Source organism: Spermophilus citellus (genome assembly GCF_964194105.1).
Source record: "Spermophilus citellus genome assembly, chromosome: 6".
NCBI lineage: Eukaryota > Metazoa > Chordata > Mammalia > Rodentia > Sciuridae > Spermophilus > Spermophilus citellus.
This window is the reverse complement of record NC_138187.1, coordinates 67,695,142-67,718,653: the sequence shown is the minus strand read 5'-3', so window position 1 is coordinate 67,718,653 and position 23,512 is coordinate 67,695,142. Positions and strand designations below refer to the sequence as shown.

At 33.5% G+C, this 23,512-nt stretch overlaps 1 protein-coding gene across 4 annotated transcripts in view; it reads left to right on the top strand.

Moving 5' to 3' along the window:
• EPC1 (enhancer of polycomb homolog 1) overlaps positions 1 to 23,512 on the top strand; it is an 81,860-nt gene that overhangs the window by 33,004 nt on the left and 25,344 nt on the right. For all 4 annotated transcript variants that reach the window (XM_081298970.1, XM_081298968.1, XM_081298969.1 and 1 more), the window contains exon 2: positions 21,910 to 22,069. In XM_081298970.1, coding sequence (XP_081155096.1) covers positions 21,910 to 22,069 — 160 coding nt within the window. The remainder of the gene's footprint in view (positions 1 to 21,909; positions 22,070 to 23,512) is intronic.

Genomic DNA, 23,512 nt, shown 5'->3' with positions numbered 1-23,512 from the left:
GACAAGTCAGGAGGGTGGGTGGTGGTTACATGCTTGAGTTAAGATTTCAGAGGTGGTACAATTATTAGTGAAGGCAAGATTTACAGTGTAACCACAGGAGTGATGGCAGAGATGGAGTAGAAGAGATCAGTGTGGGTGTGAAGGTCATGATATTAGATGATTATTCAAATGGATATTATTGTAAAGAATGGATACCAGGGGGTCTGGAGTGTTAGCTCAATGGTAGAGTGCTTGCCTAGCATGTGTGAGGCACTGGGTTCAATCCTCAGCACCATGTAAAAATAAAGGCATTGTCCATATACAACTTTTAAAAAAATTAAAAAAAATAAAGGATATCAGAAGTGTGGTGTTTGAGAAGATGGTGAGCTCAGTGACTGTGACCAAGAGACTGCATATGACAACTTGGGAAGAAAGTGATGGTATTGGTTTATAAGGGGTTATATATATATTTTTTCTAATGACAATAGAAGAAATTATATAGAACCAGCAGTGGGAAGCAAGGAAGATGAATGCTTAACACATCTATTAGTTTGGCGGATATAGGAAGAAAAAAGCTATGAGGAGATTCATAGTGTTTATGGGAGACTACCAGCCTTTAGGTAGAGTAAATAGATGGGGAAATAGTGAAAGCAGTGATATTTTTGTTTCGCAGAACAGAGTGTAAGAGTTTGGGAATGGGGAGGAGTGAAAGATAGAGATCAGATTGGTGATAAGAGCCAGGGCAATCCTGTTACATCTCAAGAGTGATAATGAATATGAAAAATGATGGAATTTATACACCTGACCTCAAGTGAACGAACAGTTTAAGATACCTGAACTCTGAGCAGTAAGAAATAATCCTGTAGCTAGAGATGGTGTGAAATTCTAAAGGGAGGGCAGGTCCACTGGGGAGAAACTGGTGGTCCTTTGAACTCTAGGGAATATCTGCCCTGCTGCTCAGTTGATTAAATATTGTTACAAAAATGAATTTTTGTATAGCACACCTGTTTTACCGCTTGGGAAATGGATTTAAAGGTTGTTTGGAACACCAGAGACCTTTACTTATTTCTCTACAGTGGTGCTTATTGAGGGCTATACTGTTCTTCCACTCTGGAAACATTCTGTAAATTTGTGAGTGCACTTTTGATTTTCATAAGTATTGAAGGATGTCAGTGGCAAATAGCAGGAAAGGGCTTATAGTTATAAAAGCTCCACTGTGCATTAAAAACAGTTGCATAAAAGGAAGAATTGCCAGTGTGACTTCTGACTATCCCACAAAATATTCCAGTAGATGAAATTCCATTTATAAATTAATTGAGTCTAGGACCTAATTTCATTTTTACATATGAAGATTTTTTTTAAAGTTTTACATACACTAAAATTTTCAGGAATTTACATTACTATGTAAAAGTACATAGTAAGAGAATAATGTACTTTTTTGTTCAGAACTTCTGCAGGAATTATATCATCAACATCACCACCATTTGTGGTGTTTAAATAGCCATAGTGAATATCTGTAAAACATATGTTATTTTTAGCTGTTAAGTTCACAGTGAATTCTCTTGTAAGCATCTGTGAGAACCTCATTTTGTCTTCCTGGGTCACCCAAGAATTTACAATTAAAATGCATTTTATGTTACTTTCCCATTTTTTTCCTTCTCTATTTTATAAGTAGGTCCTTGAATTTATTATTTGAACAATGCTTGTATAGGTAAGATAATGAAGGAATTTGAAAAGAGTGAGCAAATGGAGTCTGAAAGGTCTGAGAATAGCTGCTTTATTGGGTTCAAAACATGAGCTATGGAGTTAGGCTCAGTTAAAATTCTGGTTGTGCTACTTGCTTTTTAAGTATGGTGCTCATGTAGTAAGTGCGCAGATCTTTTAAACTTATTTTAATTTTGCTTTTAATCCTTAAAGGATTGAACTGGTGGTAGGTTTTTTTTTGGTATTGGGGATTGAACCCAGGGGAGCTTAACTACTGAGCCACATCTCCAGCCCTAATATTTGGAGCAGGATTTTACTAAGTTGCTTAGGGCCTCGCTAAATTGCTGAAGCTGGCTTTGAACTTGTGAAATTCCTGCCTCAGTTTCCTGAGCCATTGGGATTACAGGTGTGCACCATCACATCCAGCTTAAACATTTTTTTTTAAATATTTTACTTTTTAGTTGTAGTTGGACACAATACCTTTATTTTATTTATTTTTATGTGGGGCTGAAGATCGAACCCAGGGCTTTGCATGTGCTAGGTGAACGCTCTACTGCTGAGCCACAACCCCCACATGGAACTGTTTTTTTTTTTTTTTTTTTTAAGAGAGAATTTTTAAATATTTATTTATTTATTTATTTATTTTTAGTTTTCAGTGGACACAATATCTTTATTTTTTTTTTTTTATGTGGTGCTGAGGATCGAACCCAGTGCCCCGCGCATGCCAGGCGAGCACGTTACCACTTGAGCCACATCCCCAGCCCATGGAACTGTTTTTTAAAGAGGTTAAATTTCAACAAATTTTCATCATAACATGATATTTGACTATAGAGTGTCTCAATATGAGTAGATACTGATTTTTGTATATGCCTAGTTTTATTTATCATTTAGTGGGACATAAGGTATGGAAAAACATGGCCTTTTGTGGACCAGAGAGTTGGTTCATATGGATTGTTTTCTCAGATATACTCTTGGTTTCCGGTGGTATGCAAAGGATATAGAAAATGTTTTGAAGACTGTTGGCTGCAGGTGTGTATGTGTCCTGTGTGGGGTGGGGTGGGGGGTGGGGTTCTACACCTTTTAGTAAGGGCTGAACATTTGTGTAATTTTTAAGTTTTTGAGATTGCTCTGACACTTAATATATTTAAATCTAAGAATTCCTATTCAAGTGTTAGAATTCCCTCTTAAGAAGGTTTATAATTGCTTCTTTTGTTTTCCTATTTTTAGTTTTCACAACTCCCAACTCCCTCCAAGTTTTCAGGATGATCTTTCTAAAATAAATTTGGTTGTTACATTGATATATGAAATCCTTAAATTGTTTATTTTTTTCTCATAGGTTAAAATACAGAGACTCCTTAATAGGATTTACTGGGCCCTGCATGATGTGGTTTCTGACTCTGTTTTCAGTGTTTTTCCTTTTTCTCTGTGTAAACCTGTTTTAGTTATTAGCTCTACATAACATTATCCCCAAATTTAGTAGCTAAACCAGCAAATACTATTTCACAGTTTCTGAAAGCTAGGAATCTTTGAGTGACTTATCTTTGTGATACTGGCCCAGAGTCTTTCACTCTTGCCTAGGGTTGCAGTCTTCTAAAGGCTTGACTGGGTTTGGAGAAGGCGCTTCCAGGTTCATTCACTTGGTGCAAGCCTCAATTCCTTGCTGGCCAAAGTCCTCTGTTTATCATTACATGAGCTTTTCCACTGATTATCATGATGTCCTTATATCTGACTTCTTCCAGAACAACAGATCCAAAAAAAAAAAAAAAAAGGAAAAACAGACAAATAAGTTCCTTGATTGAGTCTCAGTTCCTAGGTATAATTAACGCGTAGCTCTCAGCTTTTGGTTCTGACTTTTGGTTCTGACTTCTGACCCCCCTCCCCCAAAAAATAGCACGTGTTTGCAGCTGAGTGCTTTTCTTAGCTTACTTCTGTCCCAAATTTTGGGCTCATTTTTATTTTCTGCTGGCTCTTGTCTTTTGAGTTCAGTATACTATAATTCTTCTAAAATTTTTGTGCATTTTCTGTGAATTTTTAGAGGTCTATCCATTAGTTGAAACCATATGTATAAATTCTTTTACTTGTGTGTTTTTTACTAAGCTTTGCTGAGAGAACACTCAGTTAGCATCTCAATTTAGCATCTCAAAACAACTGTATTTAGCATCTCAAAACAACTGTATTCTCAGTTTTTGAGGATCAGGAATTCAGGAGCAGCTTTATTGGATAGTTCTGGCATAGGTTCAGAAATGCTCTTCAGGGTTGCCAACCCTGCTTCTACATTTTACTTACTCTCAATGTTGGCTGGAGGCTTCTGTTCTCATCACACAGGCCTCACAACATCTGTCTTTCCCAAGAGCAAGTGATCGAAGAAAGGAGTGCCCAAGACAAAATCTGCAATCTTTATAACCTAATCTTTGAAAAGACATACCTTCGCTTCTGCCTTATGCTATTCATCATGGCCCAACCAATGGTATAGTGCATAGGGAAACTACCTGAAAGTATGAATATATATCAAAAGGCATTTGTCACTGGGTACTGCCTTGGAGACTGGCTACTACAGACCCTGTTAGTGAACTGAACTATTGCTATACTTGATGTTTTTGTTATTGTTGTTGAGCATGCTCTTTCTCATCTCTGTCTTTGCTTACACTGTTCCTCTTTACCCCAGTTGCTTTTTCTTTTTCCTTTTTTATATTCACTCAGCAAGCCGCTTTACTGTCAGCTCTTCCCAAGCCCCATTACAGCTCCTGAACTTTAGAAAACCAAGTTAATTTATATGGTTATTATATAAGCCCTTTGAAAATAAAAGCATTGCTCTTTAAAGTTTAATATTATAGTGACACAAATGTTTCTTTAAACATAAGGCATTTAGTGATAACTCTGTCTTCTAAAATGGTAATCAAATACCTGTTTTGTTTGTCTTTGAGTTTTTGGAGTGAAGATAATGAAATAGGATTTAAATCATGTCTTTTGGGAAGGAAATGAGTTGGTATTAATAAACTAAAATTTTAAGCCAGAGAAAATTTCATGACCTTTTCCCAAAAGTACCTGTTGAATATTGTGTTAATGTATGAGATGACTCATATATGAAATATTTGTGAACTTAAATTTTCAAATTATAATGCTGACTTTCCCTATGCATTGTGGGGTCTACAAACATATCTTTTCCTTCAGGCAGTTTATAATTCAGATGGCAAATAAAGACTGAGGTTTTTTGTTTTGTGTTGTTAACTGTTAAGATCAAAAATATTTATTTTCACTTTGAATAGTTTGTATGTTACCACTTAGTCTAATAAAACTGTGTAAGCCAACTACTAATAATTAGTGCCTGAAAAGTAATCTTTTTTTTTTAACCATTTAAATATAAGTAAAATAAATCAGGTAAAATAAAAATCAATTATATTACTCTTAATTTGTTTTCTATGTTAATGTTCTTTTTCTCTGATCTGACAGGTTTGAAAATGAAAATTTTGGTTGCAGTTACCTTATTACCTTCTTTGAGGTTTCATTTTCATCTATCATAGTGGCACATGAGAATTCTGTATAAATTTTCCTTTTGTAAATTTTTTCTTTGAAATACAATTCCACTCAAATATAAGGTTTGTTTCCTTATTTTTTTGTATGCCAGGGAATTTTATAGAATTAACTCCCTAAATATATATTGTCCTTGATTCATTTGTCTTGGATTTTTCTGTACACTAATACTAATGTAAAATATCCATGAAGATTTTTTTATTTTTTGAAACCAGGGATTGAATCCTGGGGTGTTTAAACCATTGAGCCACATCCCCAGCCCATTTTATTTTGAGACAGGGGTCTCACTAAATTCCTGGGATTGGCCTTGAATTTGCAATCCTCCTGACTCAGCCTCACAAGTATTTGGGATTACAGGCATATGCCACCATGTCCAGCTAAATCCATGGAGTTTTATTTCATCTTTTGCTTGAACTTCTATGCTGTGATTTGTATAATAGACATAACTTCAGAAATTCCTTATAATTTTTGTAGTGATGAAATAAACAGTTTTCACTAAGCCTTATCAATTGGGAAATAATGGAATGTAATCTAATTTTTATTAAAAGAAATGGCATAAAACAAGATGACCACTCATTGTTAATATACATATGTCTTCTAAAAGGCTTGCTGGGGCTAGGTACACACTTTTAATCCCAATAATTGAGGAGACTGAAGCAGGAGGATTGCAAATTTCTAAGCATTGAAACATTGCTCCCCTATAGGTTAGGTTATTAATCAATCTCCCAGGAATCCTTCAGATCCCAGCACTAAATCATTTAGTTGTCCATTCCTTATGAAAACTGAGCAACTTATATTCTCTCTGAAAAAGTAAAAAATGCTGGGACTGTAGCTCAGTGGTAGAGCAACCTTGTGTTTAATCCTCAGTGGCACAAAAAATAAAAGGATTGCTGGGGTTTTTGGTTTCTTTCTTTCTTTCTTTCTTTTTCTTTCTTTCTTTCTTTCTTTTTTTTTTTTTTTTAATTTGATATGAGGGGATTGAACTCAGGGGCACTCAACCACTGAGTCACATCTCCAGCCCTGTTGGTATTTTATTTAAAGACAGTCTCACTGAGTTGATTAGCACCTTGCTTTTGATGAGGTTGGCTTTGAACTCATGATCCTCTTGCCTCAGCCTCCCAAGCCACTAGGATTACAGGCATGCACTATCTTATCTTGCCTGGCTGCTGGGGCTTTTTAGAGATGTTGTGATAAAAATTCTGTTCATAATGTATTCAGATTTACCTACCGTATATCTCAGTGAAAAAGAGAACTAGGATGAAATTTTAGATAGGCTGGTAAGAGTTTAAAATAAATAAAAATTAAAATTGCAGTATAATGGTATTTTTATTTGCTAAGTATTTCATGTTATTATCTCCATTACTACTTCGCTAATTTAAGGTACTATCATCTCTTGCCTAAATTTAAATAATCCTTACAAGAGTGCAGTTGCTACCTCTCCAGTATTAACACAACCAGTGGTCCTTTGAAAACAAATCTTATTGTGTCATTCTTGCTAAAACCTTTTTCCTTTGTTTTCAAGTGGGAAGTATACTGGACTTTCTGTGATCTGTCCTCTACCTCTTTCCCTCCCTACCTCTTTTTATTTCCTCCAAAGCCTTCAAGTTTCCTTCAGCCTTAGGATCAATTCTTATTTATTTCTGTGTATTAAAAACTGATCCCCTGAGTTAGTTTAGTAATCTCCCAGGAGTCCTTCAGATCCTAGCTCAGGATCACTCCTTTAGTTGTCCATTATTAGTTGTCTATTGTGGATTCTCATCTTTCATAGGAATTAGTATTGTAAATTTCATTTTTATTTAGGTAGTTATTTGATGATAGTCTTTTACTATAGAACTCTAAACTCCAAGTACTCTAGCATTGAAATTAAATGCCTCTATTACCAAATGAATGACTGGATTGGCCTATTGTCAATTTGTTTACCTAACTCAGTGCTATCTTTAGAGATTAAGAGCATTATTCCTATTGTAATTTAGGATTACATGAAGATAATGATTCTGTCATGTGGTTACTGTGTGATTGGACAACTTTCTTAACCACTTAACCTTCCTTTTATACCACTTACCCTCATTTTTATCACTTTACAGAGGGAATTTGAACCAGGCAGTCTATAACCTTGCCTCTGACTTGAATGTTCAGTGGGTTTAAGGGTTTCCTTGAATGTGTTGGAAAGGTCAGACTGTAAACATATAATCCCCCAATCTTAGTGACTTTGTGGCAGATGTATTTCTGGTACTACATTGCACTTTAGGTTGACTTGGGGGTTGGGTTCTGTTCTACATTGTCTCACGCCCGCCAGGATTCATACTGACAGGGCAGCCTCCATCCTGAACATTGCCGTAGTAGAGGAAAGACAGTCCTGGTAAATCTCCTATCGTGTCAGCTATTAAAATGCTCTGGTCTTGGGGCTGGAGTTGTAGCTCAGTGGTAGAGCGTTTGCCTCATACATGTGAGCCACCGGGTTCAATTCCTAGCACCAGATATAAATAAGCAAATAAAATAAAGATCTATCAACAACTAAAAAATATTTTTAAAAAAATGCTCTGGTGAGAATTTCACTAGAAAAAGTAATTTCACTAGAAAAAGTTCCACCTAATTGTAGAGGTACCAAAAGGTACAGTCCTAGCATATGACCAAAAGGCAGAAACAAAAATACTTGGCAAACAATGCTAATGACATATCTTGTCTTTCTGGTTGACCGAAGATTTGGCTTACCCTTCTCATAAACAAAATACACTCCTCTCCTCCCCGGTGAAATCAACTCAAAATCCCAATTAATGACAGCATCAAACTTGAAGTCTCAGAATTTCCAGGTGATACATTTTATTCTGTATATCAGATCTGGAAATTTATGAATGAAAATGTTATCGACAACTCTTCAAAAGGCCACCAAGCTGCCATTACAAGGGCGGCCCCCACCCCTGGGTATGGGGAATATTCTTATTTAGGCATTAAGTCTGCCCTCCTGGAGAGGCTACCCAGTCCACTGTGTGTGCGTGGGGGCAGGGGACACTATTGTATTGGTAGTAATATCTAGATCTTCCTTTTTCCATCATCTCTGAGCCTAATCTGAAATAGCCTGTGGAAAATGTGCCCTTTTGGGAAGCTAAAACACTTTATAACCTGCTTTTTGCCTATAAAAAATTAAAGACATAAACATACTATTTAAATCAATCAAGATTTTGGTCTTTGGTTTGTTCGTTGGCAGCATAGCTTAGACTTCTAATGTGCTAACGATTCAGCTCAGTGTACTAGTATTCTTTTGTCTTTTCTCCTAATGCTGTTATTGTGAACCTACTGAACTTTTGCTGGAAGAGCTAGATGCTTAGTGTCTGTGTCACTGTCTGTCTCTCCTCCCTTTCTTGTAATATCAAACTCAGAACACCAATTCATCATTTTAATGTTCATTTTTTTTTCCTCCTTCCCTAGGGTTATACATTTTTAAAAGTTATCATGACTGACTTTACCAAATAATTTGCACTGCATTGTGTGGTTTGCCATCCTTCTTAGCTTCTGAAAGGGTTCCTTGTGTCCTGATCTTCAAACCAATGGCCTATATTTTAGTTATTCATTTTTCAGTTTGTTTTCTTGTTATGAAAGTACCCCACTTCTGAATACTAATTTTTATTTATTAGCCAAAGCCAGATTATGCTGGGATTAAAAAATAGACTCAAAGTCTTCAGTGGTGTATTGATATCAGAAGTTTTTTTCTTGTTCATGTCACATTTGGGTTCATCATCATGGGTCAGCTGGGGAACCACGCTTATACCACAGTTAACATCTCCAAAGTGATGATTCATAATTTTGAATGCTTTGAAAGATTTCACATCTTTCACCAGCAATTAAATGCTATGGTTCACATGTAATATGGGTCACTTTGATTTAATTCATTGACCAGAATCAGTCTTATAGCTTCAACTAACCACAGGCGAGCCAGAAAGTAGAATTGTTCCAGAAATATTTGAATACACTTTCAGTATTCATTTTTGTGTATTGGGGTAAGAAAGATGAGATGTTGTAGATTTTATGCTATAATTCCTTGCATTTTTGGCTGTGTGCTAACTGTCCTCTTGTTTTTAGAGAGCCTTTGTGAAGAGAAATTATAAGTGTATCTTTTCTTTTTCTTTTGTATTGGGGAATGAACCCAGAGGTGCTTTACACACTGAGTTATATACCCAGCAATTTTTATTATTATTTTGAGACTCAGTCTCTAAATTGCTGAGGCTGGTCTCAAACTTGTGATCCTCCTGCCTCAGTCTCCCAAGTCATAGGAATTGCATGTATCTACCAGTGCATCCGACTCTCAGCAGTATATTTTAAGTGGGCCATGTATTATCTGTTTATGTTTTTAATCTATTCTGTCCTATATAATGTATTCTGACCATGATTTGATTAGGTTTTAATATAAGTATCAATAACCATTTCCTTACTAGCATTTGCCCTCAAAGGGTTAAAAAAAATTGGCACTGTCTGCCACAAGTTGTTTCTTTGAGTTGAAATGAGATGTGATTACTTGTTTCTTGTTTAGACCTGAAGATTCATTCTGACCAAATTTAAGGTAGCTCCTAAGATGATTCAGACTTACATGATTTACTTAATATTTTTGTGAGAAACTTGTCTTAAATATTATCTGGAATCTTTATTTATTTGAGGTAGTTCATTTCTTTTTGCTAGAAATAGGGAAGGAATTTTTGTGATGTCTGTATGAATCTAAGGACCTTTGCAAGAAGAAATGTAATTGCCCTTTTATGGCTTTAAATACCAACTAAAGAGATAGTGATTTAAATGTATTAGGATTAGATCTACAACTACTGTAGGTATGTTGTTCAAGTTTTGCAAACATTCACCTCTTCCTCTCCTGATTGAAATCATTACGTATTTTGTCCTGTTTCCATGGGGAAGAGGTTACAGGATTTATTTCAGAAGCAAAGTTTCTAAATGTTTCTGAGTTTTCTCATCCATTTGGGATGACTTGTAGGGTATAACAACACTGACATGAATTGCTGACATTAACTTCCAACTTGATCAGGAAAGATGTGAGGACAAGACTTCCTGATGGTTTTTATGCATTTTTTTTCTCTTTTTGTTTTATGTTTTAGAGTGAGTAGAAAGACCTCATTCTCATGTAAAACCTAATGTTACTACTATAGTCTCTAAATAACTTGCGTTTGTCTCAAAAAATTCTTAAATTCTGTAGTGGAATTTGATAATTTTTAGAGGTTGACAGTTATTTTGTTCAGTGATAGTCTGCTAATAAAAATTAAATGGAAGTTCTTAAATTTATTATATGTTTTGTACATATATAATTATATATAAATTTCAAATATATTCTTCAAATATTAGGTATTGTGCTGACTTTATGTATATTTCTTATCTTAATCTGTCCTTACAATGATAATTAAGTGATTGTACTAAAAAGAAAATTGAAGTTTAGGGAAATCAGTACATAATTAGTAATGGTAGAATTGGGATTCCAATGTAAGTTTCTGACCAGAGTGTATGATGTTAAATAGGATACTTTTATATGTCTTTCTATTTTATAGAGCGTTTAAATATAGTCTCAGAAACTTTTCTATGCACCATGTTTATATTTTTAAAAAAGAATTTATGTTACCAAATAATATTAAGCAAATTAGAATAATTTGAAATTATGATTTGAAAACAAATCATCTACTGTGTTAATTAGAAGAGGGGATGAGTTTGAGCAAATGAAAAACAAAGTTTTTGAGAATATCAGAGCCCATTTTATGATCACTATATAAAGATACTACTTCTATTACAAATATCCCAGTGTTTCATGGTTTTATTGAAACCAGGAGACTTAATGAAAGTTAAGAAAGAAAAAAAAATTATGTAAGGTTATTTTCAGCTACATTCTGAATTTAATAAGTATGCTGTATGAACTATCACTTTTTCCTATATTACAGTTTTCCACTCATCTTAAACCTATACTAATCTTAGCATTCATACAAACCTTAATGGTTTGATTTTAGTTGGACAAAACAAAGTATGTAATAAAATAATTGTTACAATAGCTAAATCATGCTTGTACCATTGATTGGAAAACAAAATAGATAAATCAGGGGTTTTTTGTTTGTTTGTTTGTTTGGGTTTTTGATAGAATAGGGCACGTTCAAATTTGGTCTATTTTAACACTGTGTTTCAACTTAGTTTATCATATAAGTCCTTACATGTAACTGGACTGGCTTTCTTGTGACTTAATTTTTCCAGTGTGTTATCCTTTATATCCAGGATGCCTGGATATTACCAGCAGTTGAGCCTTATGAGTTCTTATCAAGTAGAAGTACTCCAAAGAGAATCCTGACAGGAGTTAGCAAATCCGCTCTTTTTTCCTTAAGTTGACTATAGCTTCCCAGTGGTCCTTGTACCATGATACTATTGATCACCTCTTCAGCTGTTTAAAGTCCTTTTTGCTTCTCTCTTAGTATTCTGTACCAACCAGAACTCAGCCCTAGATGGGGAAAGCAAAAGAAGACAAGAAGGAGGAATTAAACCACAGTAGAAAGACCATGGGGTTCTGGAGTCAGACCTCAATCCAAATCCTACTTCTACCACCTCGGGCAAGTGACTTAATCTTACTGAGTTCCACTTTCCCTATAAAATGGGGATAGTTCTAAATAGTAGTAAATATTCAGGGTGAAGATTAAGTATTTTAATGTAGGGTTAAATATAATGATAAAATTTTTAACTAATAAATGACATTTCTCTCTTTTATGTAAGAATCAGATAGTAAATATTTTAGGCCTTACAGGCTGTCAGAACTACTCAATTTTAGCTCTTTCTGGTGTAGAGCAAAAGCAGTTGTGGAAATATTTAAGCGATTGAACATAGCTATGCTCCTGTAAAATTATTTACAAAAACAGATAGTAGGCTGAATTTGAACCCCAGGGTATAGTTCGCCAACCTCTAATTTATATTCTTGTCCATAAAAGTTATTTGCAGTGTCAGTCAAAACAGACCCCCTTTTGAAAAAACTGTAAAATATGTCATTATGAGTTCAACAGTACAAGGGGTCACAAGGTTTGTGTTTCCCAAAATTGATAAAAGTCTGTAGAAGAATGCTTATCATAATTTTTACTCCTGTCAATTAAAAACCGGGACCCACAAAACATTTAAAAATATCACACAGTGATCTAATGAATGGTTAAGAAATATGATTTTTTTGTGTGTGAGAGAGCATGTGTGCTGAGTATTGAACCTGGAAGCTCTTTACCATTGAGCTATAGCCCCCAGACCTTTTCTTTTTATTTGGAGACAGGGTCTCACCAATTTCCCAAGGCTGGCCTTGAACTCATAATTCTCCTGCCTCAGCCTAGTGAATTTTGGTGTAATGTAAAATATATGAGGATTGTTCTATAAAGAAGTTATTCGACATTGTTTATCCCTCTATTTGTGCATTTGCCAAAATTGTTTAAGCACAGAAATTCTCATATAACCTAATGTCTCTGAAACTATTGTTTAGAAGGTGCTGTTCTGAAACTATCTAGTTTAGATAGGGTCAGAAATATTCACTGATGTGAAGATCATGCAGTTATTTGGAAACAATTATGAAAGAAGTACTTTTCTCTCTTACCTGTGGAATCTATTGTTTTTTTTCTTTTTGCTCTTACCTCGTGAAAAAAGAAACTATTTTTTTTTTAAATTTCAGAAAATTTTAAAGAAAAGGAATACTGTATAGAATACTGAACACCCTTTACGAAGATACACCTATTTTGAACTCTTTGCCCCATTTGCTTTATTGCTCTCTTTCTCTTCCTCCTTCCCTCCTGCCTTCCCCACCCCAATTCGGTCCTCTTTCACATACACTCATTCTTTTTCTTTCTCCCTTTGTGTGTGTGACGCACACACACCATTTTTTTTTAAACAGTTTGAGAGTATATAACCTAAAGGGTTGCTGCCTATATTGTATCATCATGGACTGTACCTGTAAATATTTATTTCAAGGGATGGTTAGTCTTTTTATCATGTGTAATAAAGAATACATTTTTTAATAGAGTGATTCTATGTTAGCTTTGTCTTGGCCATATTCTTAAAATAGAAAAATGACAAATTATAGCTCTTCCAAGTACATTTGGTCTAATCCAGAGAATATGTTTTTAAGTGTCTGAAGGACTCTGCCACAGGAATCTTGATAGCACCAGGCAAGATATCTTACACAAAGTATTGTTCAATTTTTTTCAGTATAGTTACTGTTTTTCCCTTACAACAAATAAGCAATCTATGGCCAGTCTATGTGTTTTGAGACTTAAAATAGGAAACTTATTAAGAGCTCTTGCTCTGGAGTAATGCTTATGAATCCAGCTAACGTTAAGAATCTGGGCAAGTTTACAATTTCTGTGAAATGGGGTTGATAGTTGCTATATTTTAAGGTTGCTATGAACTTTAAATGAAAAAATGAAATAAGGTATGTGTTACTCAGATCTGGCATGTAATAAATGGCCAGTGTTGTTAGCAATTACTATTTTAGTTCTGGGAATATGGATAATAGACTTAATAAACTCTCCGGGTTCACAAATCAAAGCTGACAGAATTCACAAAATCATTTCCTCCAAGTTGATTAATACTTTGCCCAAGGTGATTGATTTTCCTTTAAAAAAAAAAATCTTGTTATTAAACTTGGTCGGTCTTGTTTTTTCTTTCTGTACCTGTTATTCCTGCCCTTTCTGAAATGTGTGAGGCATGTAGTTTGGGAGCATGAAATCACTATCACCGAATTTTTTTCTGGATTCTGACTTGGCTTACTTTTTTACTTCATAAAGATTTCAACTGAATACGAATGTAGATACTTTTAAAGTCACCTCTGCTTCTGTATTACCACTGTGATAGTACTCCATAGTAGTTGTTGAAGATTTTTTAAAAGAAGGGTATGTACTCAAGTCAAATTATAAAGAATAGAGAAGGGTGTAGATGAAATTAAAGACAGGGAGTATACGGGTGGGGTTTTGAAGTTTAGAGTAGAAAGTGGTAAAGTATTGACTAGAAGAATGAGCTAGAGATAGATCATAAAGGGCCCTGTTTGTTGTGCCAAGAAAGCTCGAATTTCAACAGGAAAGCAATAGAAAGCCAAGGATTAAGTATGAGGGTGATGTGTTCAGACTGTTTTAACAACAAAACAGCTTTGGGGGCCTTTTTAAAGTTGATTTTTAAATTTAATTTTTAGGGAAACCTTCCAGTTGGATTGTAACTTTTCCAAAAATAAAAAGAGACTATTGTTTTACTCTCTTTTCCTTGACTAGCCAAATATCAAATGAGCATGTAGGTGCTTAATAAGCACAGCACAAACAACCCAAGTTTAGAGGGATGTAAGGACTACAAATAAGAGACATAAGAAATTAAGAATCAAAATTAAACTTAATTTTGCTTAGGCTGTTTGGAATGTGCTACTTAGTAACTAATAAGTCCTGATTATTTTGCAAAGAAAGTAGCAAATTGAAAAATAGGTTACACTAAAATGAAATTTTAAAACTGGGCTGTTTTAGGTCTGGGGTTGTTGCTCAGTGGAAGAGCACTTGCCTGGTACATGACTGGGTTCAATCCTCATCACTACATAAAAATAAATAAAATAAAGATATTGTGTCCATCTACAACTAAAAATTAAAACTGCTATTTTACCTGTACCTTAGCAAAGGTCTTCCTTTATTATTTCATATTCTAAAAAATAATTTCAGAATATTGGGCTAAATTTTAGTAGGAGGATAGATAGAGAGCAATAGTCTTAGAGGATTTTTTATTATTTATTTCTTGTGGAAAATAATATTAAATTGCTACAATTGCCAAGTGTTCTGTCTATTCAGCTATTTTGACTATTCACCCTGAATTATTTGTTTCTTTGTTTGCCTTTATGAAATTTTTATCTTAGTTTTTTATGAAGTCTGTTTCAAATCATGGTAGTTTCTGGACCTTAAGTAAGTGATGCATATAATTCATTGCTCATTTATTCAACAAGTATTTATTTGATACTTGAATGTGTTAGGCATGATTCTATACCTGGAATAAAGTGAATTTAAAAATCAAGCTCCTGACTTCATGAATCTTATACTGTGATGAAAAACTGATAATAAATGAAAATCCAAGTGGTCTATAAGGAGGTGATAGTTCCTGTAGAGGAAAATAAAGCAGGATAGTGGAACAGGGTATTCTGGGATTGAGAGGGGAGAAGGATTCTTTCTTTTTTCTTTTCTTTTTTTTTGAAGACTTTATTACAAAAATTGTCAGATGTTCAGTAAAGTTTCAGGAATTTTATAGTGACCACCCACACATACTACTCCGCTATTTAGATTCTACCATTATTAACATTTTATTATGTTTGTCCTATTACCCATCTCTCCATCTCTCGGTTTATCTTATTTTTAAAATGCATTTTCAAGTAATTGAACATCAGCTCATGTTTCCTTAAGTACTACATATGCATATGATCAAGAAAAGTTTAGTATTTGTTTACCGATTTTACCCTTTTTGAGGTCAGCAATTAAATTCACAAATAGTATATGTTAGCTGAATTTTAGCAAAATCATATATTTGTATAACCCAGGCCCCCATCAAGATACAGAACATTATCATTATTTCAGAAAACTCCTTCATTCCACTTTTTAGTCAGTTCTATCTCTGTTCCCCAGAGGCATCTACTATTATGAATTATTTCCACCATAGATTAATCTTGATGTTTTATTTTATTTTATTTTTATTTTTTTTAAAGAGAGAGGGAGAGAGAGAGAGAGAGAGAGAGAGAGAGAGAGAGAGAGAGAGAGAGAATTTTTAATATTTATTTTTTAGTTCTCGGCGGACACAACATCTTTGTTGGTATGTGGTGCTGAGGATCGAACCCGGGCCGCACGCATGCCAGGCGAGCGCGCTACCGCTTGAGCCACATCCCCAGCCCCTAATCTTGATGTTTTAGAACATCACATAAATGGACTTAAGTATATACTTTTGTGTGCAACTATTTGTACATATTGTAATTTAAAAAAAAAAGATTAGGTGTTGCATGTATAAGTAGTTTGTTCCTCTTATTGATGGAGGACTCTGACTATCCCGTTGATGGACATTTGAATGTGGCTATTTTGAATAAAACTTTATACATCCGGGCTGGGAATGTGGCTCAGGCGGTAGCGCGCTCGCCTGGCATGCGTGCGGCCCGGGTTCGATCCTCAGCACCACATACCAACAAAGATGTTGTGTCCGCCGAGAACTAAAAAATAAAATATTAAAATTCTCTCCCTCTCTCTCTCTCTCTCTCTTTCTCTCTCTCTCTCCTCTCTCACTCTCTCTTAAAAAAAAAAAAAAAAAAAAACTTTATACATCCTTACCCCCAGATATTTTTGTGAGCTTGTGTTTTCATTTCTCTTGGGCAAATACTTAAGAGTAAAATTGATTGCTGGGACATATGGATTATATATGTTTGGTTTTATAAAATCTGCTTTGTCTTTTTCTCATTGACAGTGTATTGTATTCTAGTTATTCCAAATCCTCACTGTCATTGATATTGTCGGCCTTTTCTGTTTTAACCATTCTGGTGAGTGTATAGTGGAAAGATTTTAAAAGAATGACTTTTGACCAAAAAGTTTAAGGGAAAAGCTATTTCTTTCACAGTTGACAAACAGCAAGGATTCCTGTATGCCTATAGCAGAGTGAGTGAAGAGCAGAATAGTAAAGGAACTCAGGGAGATAGCAATGAAAAGGGAATTGTAAATCATGTGGAACCTTAAGGACTTTGGCATTTATTCTGAGTGAAATGGGAAATAATTGGAATATTCTGAGTAAAGGAATGACATGATCTAACTTGTAATTAACAGAACTAATCTAACTAGAGAAAGGGTCTAATTAGGAGGGTATTATAATGAGCCAGGCAAGAGTTCATTATATAGATGAAGAACAACTAGGGAGCACTTGCCAAAACAATGTTCCTTTCCTGAATAGAGTTAATGTTTTAGTTCTTGGAAATATCATTTGAAAACAACCCAGAAGAGAAAATTATTCAGCTCAGACCTTTTCATTGTTAGTAGTGGAGTCTAGCTCAATATGTATAAACAATCAGATTTAAACCTCTTAAATCTTAAATAACTTTTTTAATGGAATTAGTTAGCACTTCTTATTTATGCTCAAGGGTTATATTATTACTGCTTGTAATAAGCTGTTTTTAACTTGGTGACTGAAAAAAGGTCTAAATGTCTAATTGTCATAGTGGCTATGTTAAAGTCATTATTCACTTTAAAAATTTAACAAATTATAGTATAATTGTTTTGGAAACTGTGATATAATCTTGAATAGCTCGTTTTAGTTTTGTAATATTTAATACTGAAAAAGTAGAAATGACTTTTTTTAATGTGCTTTTATTTAGGTTGGTCCTTCTTATCTTTTTTTAGTGATGTTTTATAAGATATTAAGCACTGGCAATGGCCAAAATATTATACTAGATGCTGAGTAGATTACAAAGATATTCTTATTTAGTCCTCAAATATTTACTTTAAGAGAATACATCTTTTGAAGCAAAAGATAGAACAGTAAGTTAGACATAACTTCTAATTTTAAAAAACTTAAATTTTAGAGATCAGTGAGTAATTATCACAATCTTCTAAGTATAAAATTCATTACTGTAGCAGCACGAATCAGGGGGAGATCCTACCTCAGAGAAATAAAGATAATTTTAAGATTGATTTGGAAGAAGAGTGGGAATTAACCTATGGTGGGGTGAAAGCAAGAATGATGTTTTAGGATTTCCCAAATATTAGTGATTAACGCCTCTTTAAAGCTAGTTAATAACTCTTTTGCAATTACTACTCCTGCCTTTAATAGACCATAAAAAGCTACCTGAAAAGGCAGTGTGGTTTCATGGAGTAAGCAAAAATAACTTAGGGGCATAAAAGAAAAAAAAAGGTATAAGAAAAACTACATTTATTATGCACATAATAAAAATACATGGCAGGTAATCTGCTGGGCTTGGAGTAAGATAAGGAATCTAAATCTAAAATGCATACTTGGTTCTTTGCCACTAAAGCCTAAATTGCCATTGCATTAGGCAGACTGAAGGAACAAAAGTGAGGGTGTTTGGTCAATGCCATAGTAGCAAGGTTCATGGAGATTGACAATGTGCATCTGAACTTTCTCAAGGTCATTGCTTAGTCATTTCTTTTTTTTTTTTTTTTTTACTTAGTCATTTCTGATGTGCTTTTTATTTTTTAAATTATAGGCTTTTAAAAAATTTGTTAAATCATAAATTGTTTCTCTAATTCCATTCTTAAAGATTGTATGTTAATCAATTAATCAATTTAAGAATTCCTTAAATGATTTTATTTGCTTTGTTCTGTAAATTCAGGCTGGTTTGAGAGATTAAACTTGTTATTTTATGAAAAATTGAAGTTGATCATAGTATTTTGGTAATTAACTCTGGAAGTACAACTGAGCCTAATTACTAAAAGTATTGTGTAATATAAATAAGCTACCCCCAAAGTATCATAAACTAATAAATGTTTTTCAAATCGCTCTTCCCTTTTCTTAAAACAATTTTTTACCTAATTCTTATTCCCACAGATGTTAGCCTACATGTCATTTTCTGCACTAGTGAAAGGTATACCAGCCCCAAAACTATTTCCTATAGATTTTCCTATTTCCATAATGCATTATTCTTTTCCTTTGTAGCACTTTAATTTTTACACTTTACCTCCCTACTGCAGTGTAAACACATAAGGCATATTTATTTTACTTACCATGTGTCCCCAGTCACCAAGTTAGCACACTCAATAAACATATACTTCTTAATTAATAAACAAAGTTAAGCCCAGATGTTCTGCTTTATATCTCTAGCTTTCTTTCTATACCATCACTTCTTAACTGTATTATAAAAGTTTTGTATGAGCTATAATAATGAATAATTCTTTTTAGAAAAATTGTTCTGTGTTCGTGGATATAGACTATTAAAACCTTTATTAGACTACCTGTTGATAATTTGAAATGAATATCCCAGGGACCAAAGTTTGGGGATGCTAGCCTATGTAGAGCAAAAATAGATTGCTTTAAAACTTTCACTGATAGGTACTGTGTTCAAGGAACTTCTGAACTTTTTATATAATTGTATTTTAGAGTTGTATCATCTTAGGTATTTGATCAAGGCATTCAGTAAATAATTAAGTATAGAGCATATATTCTAATTGATTTGTTACTTGGCTTTATAATTTACATTTTGCTCAAAGCAAAAACAATCCCATTTTTCACTTAAAATTGAATGCTGTTTCATGGAAATAAATGTATATAGATTTAGATTTTTGAAATATTTTATTTACCTGAAAAGCTACACATATAATGAATGTAAAGTATATCATTTAGAAATTATCATTGTTTTAGAATCATTTAGTGAAATAAATTCAGATTTTTGTGTGTTTTTAAAAAAAGTACTGCAAGTATCTTTTAGAAAATATGAGAAATAAAAGTATGAAAGAGTAAGTTTCAAAAGTGTGCCACCCAAAGGTACACTGTTAATCTTTTGATGTTATACTTTGAAATTATATGTGTGTGTATGTATGTATATTTATGTGGGTGTACATATACCCGTGCATGCATATATATTCATTTAAGCACCATGATCTGTCCCGGTACCATTTCAGAGTAGTGATATTATAGCAGAAAGCAAATTAGACAAAAATTTCTTTCATGGTGCTTAGATTGGAAGTAAGGGAACAGGTAGGTGATGACAGTAAACACATCAACTATACAGCATGTTATAAGATTAAGTGCAATGAAAAAAATAAAGCAAAGAAGGGAATAAAAGTAAAAAGTGGATTAGTTTATGTATGTGTGTGCTTTTAGACCTTTTTCTACATATTAGATATGTTCAGTTGTGTCTTTAAAATATTAAATGTCCTTAGCATACAATTTTCAGATTAGCCCTTTTTACTTAGAGAATTATCAATGTCATTAAATATTGTTCTTCTTAACCATATGTGTGTGTATGTGTATGAGGAAATCCTTTACATGACCCCTAAGAGTGCATGATAAACCCCATGTAGATGCAGTTGACAATTATCCCACCTCACTATTCTCCAGCTACCCTGATATTTGGTCTCCTCCCTTTCTCATAATCTTAGTACTTTGGGAGGAAGTAAATATGAATTGTATAGGGTAATAGTTATCCCAGTTGTTGAGACTTTTTAAAAACAGAATAACTTAACCATTTTTGCTGTGTATTATATACATCTAGGACCCTTAGAATTAGAACCCTCTTCTTTGTTTTTTCATTATGAATTTTTTCAAATTTGTATAAAAGTTAACAATACAATGAACATCTTCATACCACCCACCTACATTCTACAGTGGTTAATATTTTGCAGTTTTTTTCCTTCTATGAATCCTGCATGTTTTATGGAACTGTTAGAAAGTATGTTGCATACATTATGATACCTTTCCACTATATAACATATATAAAGGGGAAGTATTTTCTTGACTGTTGAAGATATGAGCAAGTTATTTATGTGAGATGTACTATACAACATAAAACCACATATAAGATTTTTAAAGCATTGTAATATTGATAAGCAAAAGTTTTATTTCATAGTTGTGAAAAATGGATATAAACATAAGAAGTTATTTTTACAGAATGGACCTAGTCATGGACCTAGTAGACTGTAGAACCATTTTTTAAATCCAGGGTATTATTTACAGAAGTCATGTTCTTAACCACATAAAAATAAAAACACTATTACTCTTTAATAGGATCATACATATATTCATACACATATATTTTAGAAAAATATATGCATTAACTGGGACTACCTAGGAAGACTGGAACTTTTCATATTGTTGGAATGTTTTTCATCAGCGATACATTTATATAATACACAGGTATCTATAATTGTTTAATAAAGTATATGCCAAAATTCAGTGTTGATATAACTGGGTGAGAACAATATTTTTATGGCAGCTGGTAGTAGTATCAAACTAATAAAACCTTTCTGGATGGTAACAACCCAAATTTAAGCATCTGTTATACTAAATATTTTACTCACATTTATCTTACTTAAAATCTCCAACCAATTCTGTAGATTGCATTTATCTCCCACTGGAGGAAACAGTTTTAGAAGACTGAAGCTTCTTGCCAGGAGTCAGTTTGTTTCAGTGTTGGAGTTAGATTCTAATCCATGCCGCCTGAGTCTAGGTCTAGGGCACAACTCTGCTGCTGTCCAGGAAAGGCTCTGGACCAGGATTTTAATCTGTCAATTTCATAAACTAAAAATGGAGAAGATAATAATTTCTATCCGTCTTTGAAAAGATTGTATTAGTTGATTTGTTTAAAAGAAAATTCTAGATTTACAAAGTACTGTATGAATAGATTTGAATCAATAAAATAATTTTTATACACAGCTTGCTTTCTTCATGTAGTAAGTTCAGATATTTTCTTTCATCTCAGTTTTAGTAAACTTTTAAAAAATCTTTATAATTCCATTTGGTGTAGTACCTTTTAAGTAAAGGTGCAGAGAAAATGAGGAGTCAAGTGTTTGTAGCAAAATCTTCTCATTTCTACTTAAAATGTTTATACTATTAGTTGTATTGTTAACACCCATGCTTTCAAGACCTACTACTGAAATACTGCTGTTTTAAAAGCAAATGAACAAAAACCTCTGTATGACTGTATTTTCTATTTGCTGCTCCTTAAATACATAAACTTACATTATTTTCTCCTCTTTTTAGGAACATCATCTTCAGCGGGCTATTTCAGCACAGCAGGTGTATGGCGAGAAGAGGGATAACATGGTTATACCAGTCCCAGAGGCAGAAAGTAATATTGCTTACTATGAATCTATATATCCTGGGGAATTTAAGATGCCAAAGCAGCTCATTCACATACAGCGTAAGTAGTTACTTTTTTTAATGATTGTTATTTTTTCATATTTATATAACTTCACAGATACCTGCTGACTAACATCAACTTGAGAGTTATTAGATCGCATTTTCTCCTTTTAAAATGGTGTTTGAGATATCTGACCAAAAATTATTAGCATTTTTCATCATAGACTTTCAGTTTCATTCCACTATGGGATCTTAGGCTGCTTTAGACAAATAGGATTAAGAATATGCCTCAGAATGGAAATAGTTTTCTTTCTTTTCAGAATTAATAATATTAAAAGTGTTAACTCTTAAGATTTAGCAAATTTTTCCTATAAAGGATCAGATAAAAAAAATACTTTAGGCTTGGGGGATCATTCATTCTCTGGCACAACTATTCATCTCTGCTATTGTAGAGAGCTATAGAGAATACATAAACATGGGGGCTGGGGATGTGGCTCAAGTGGTAGTGCGCTCACCAAAAAAAAAAAAAAAAAAGAGAGAGAGAGAGAATACATAAACAGATGAACATGTCTGTGTTTCGATAAAACTTTATCCATAAAAATAGGTGGCAGGCCAGAGTAGGCCTGGTCTGTGTTTTCTGCTAGCAGAGTGATATGTTAGTTTTTAAAATTTTAATGTTCTACTTGGGAGTTTGTTTCACTTGGTATTGTTAGTTTTTTCCAGTAGAAATTGGTCCTTTAATAGCTACCATATTTGGTGATGATGAACAGAGTTTGTAGCCTTATATATTAATATGTCTTAATATATTACTATATCTTTATTTTAGGGTTTTTTTGTTTTTTAATTTTTTTTAATCCATGTAAGCACATTGAGAACCAGTTTTAACTATTTCTTAACTCATTAGCTAGTTTTCTGCTTCTTTTAACCTTTTCCCTATATGATTCAGTTTTTTCTGTCCCAGATTAAAAACATTAATTTCACAGTTTTTTAAATATAAAAGCCAGAAGTAGTCCATTTTGGCTTTTATTTATTAACATTCTGATATTTTTTTAACTTGTGATTTTTTTTTTCATCATTAACTCTTTGGCCTAATAAATATATTCATTTCCTTTAAAAGAAGAATTTCTCTAATTCACTAGGGGTTTCTTTAGAGTAAGCCACAAGCAGTTTGTGTTTAGTTGTGCACTCTTGTTTAATTACATTTAAGACATAGACACAGGGTCTGGTGGCATGTACCTGTAGTACCAGATACTCAGGAGGATGAAGAGGGAGGTAACTTGAGCCCAGGAGTTCACAGCTTGAGTAACACAGTGAGACCTTGTCTCAAAACAGATCACAACAACAAAATGAAAAAAGAGACAACATATTAAATTCTGACTGTATAATTATGAATTATCTTGGGAGTCTTTTATAGCTCCCCCCTTTTTCCTTAATTGCATGTCTTTAATTTCTTTTCTTGTCTTATTATAATGGCATGCACTTTAGTACTATTTGAATAATGAGA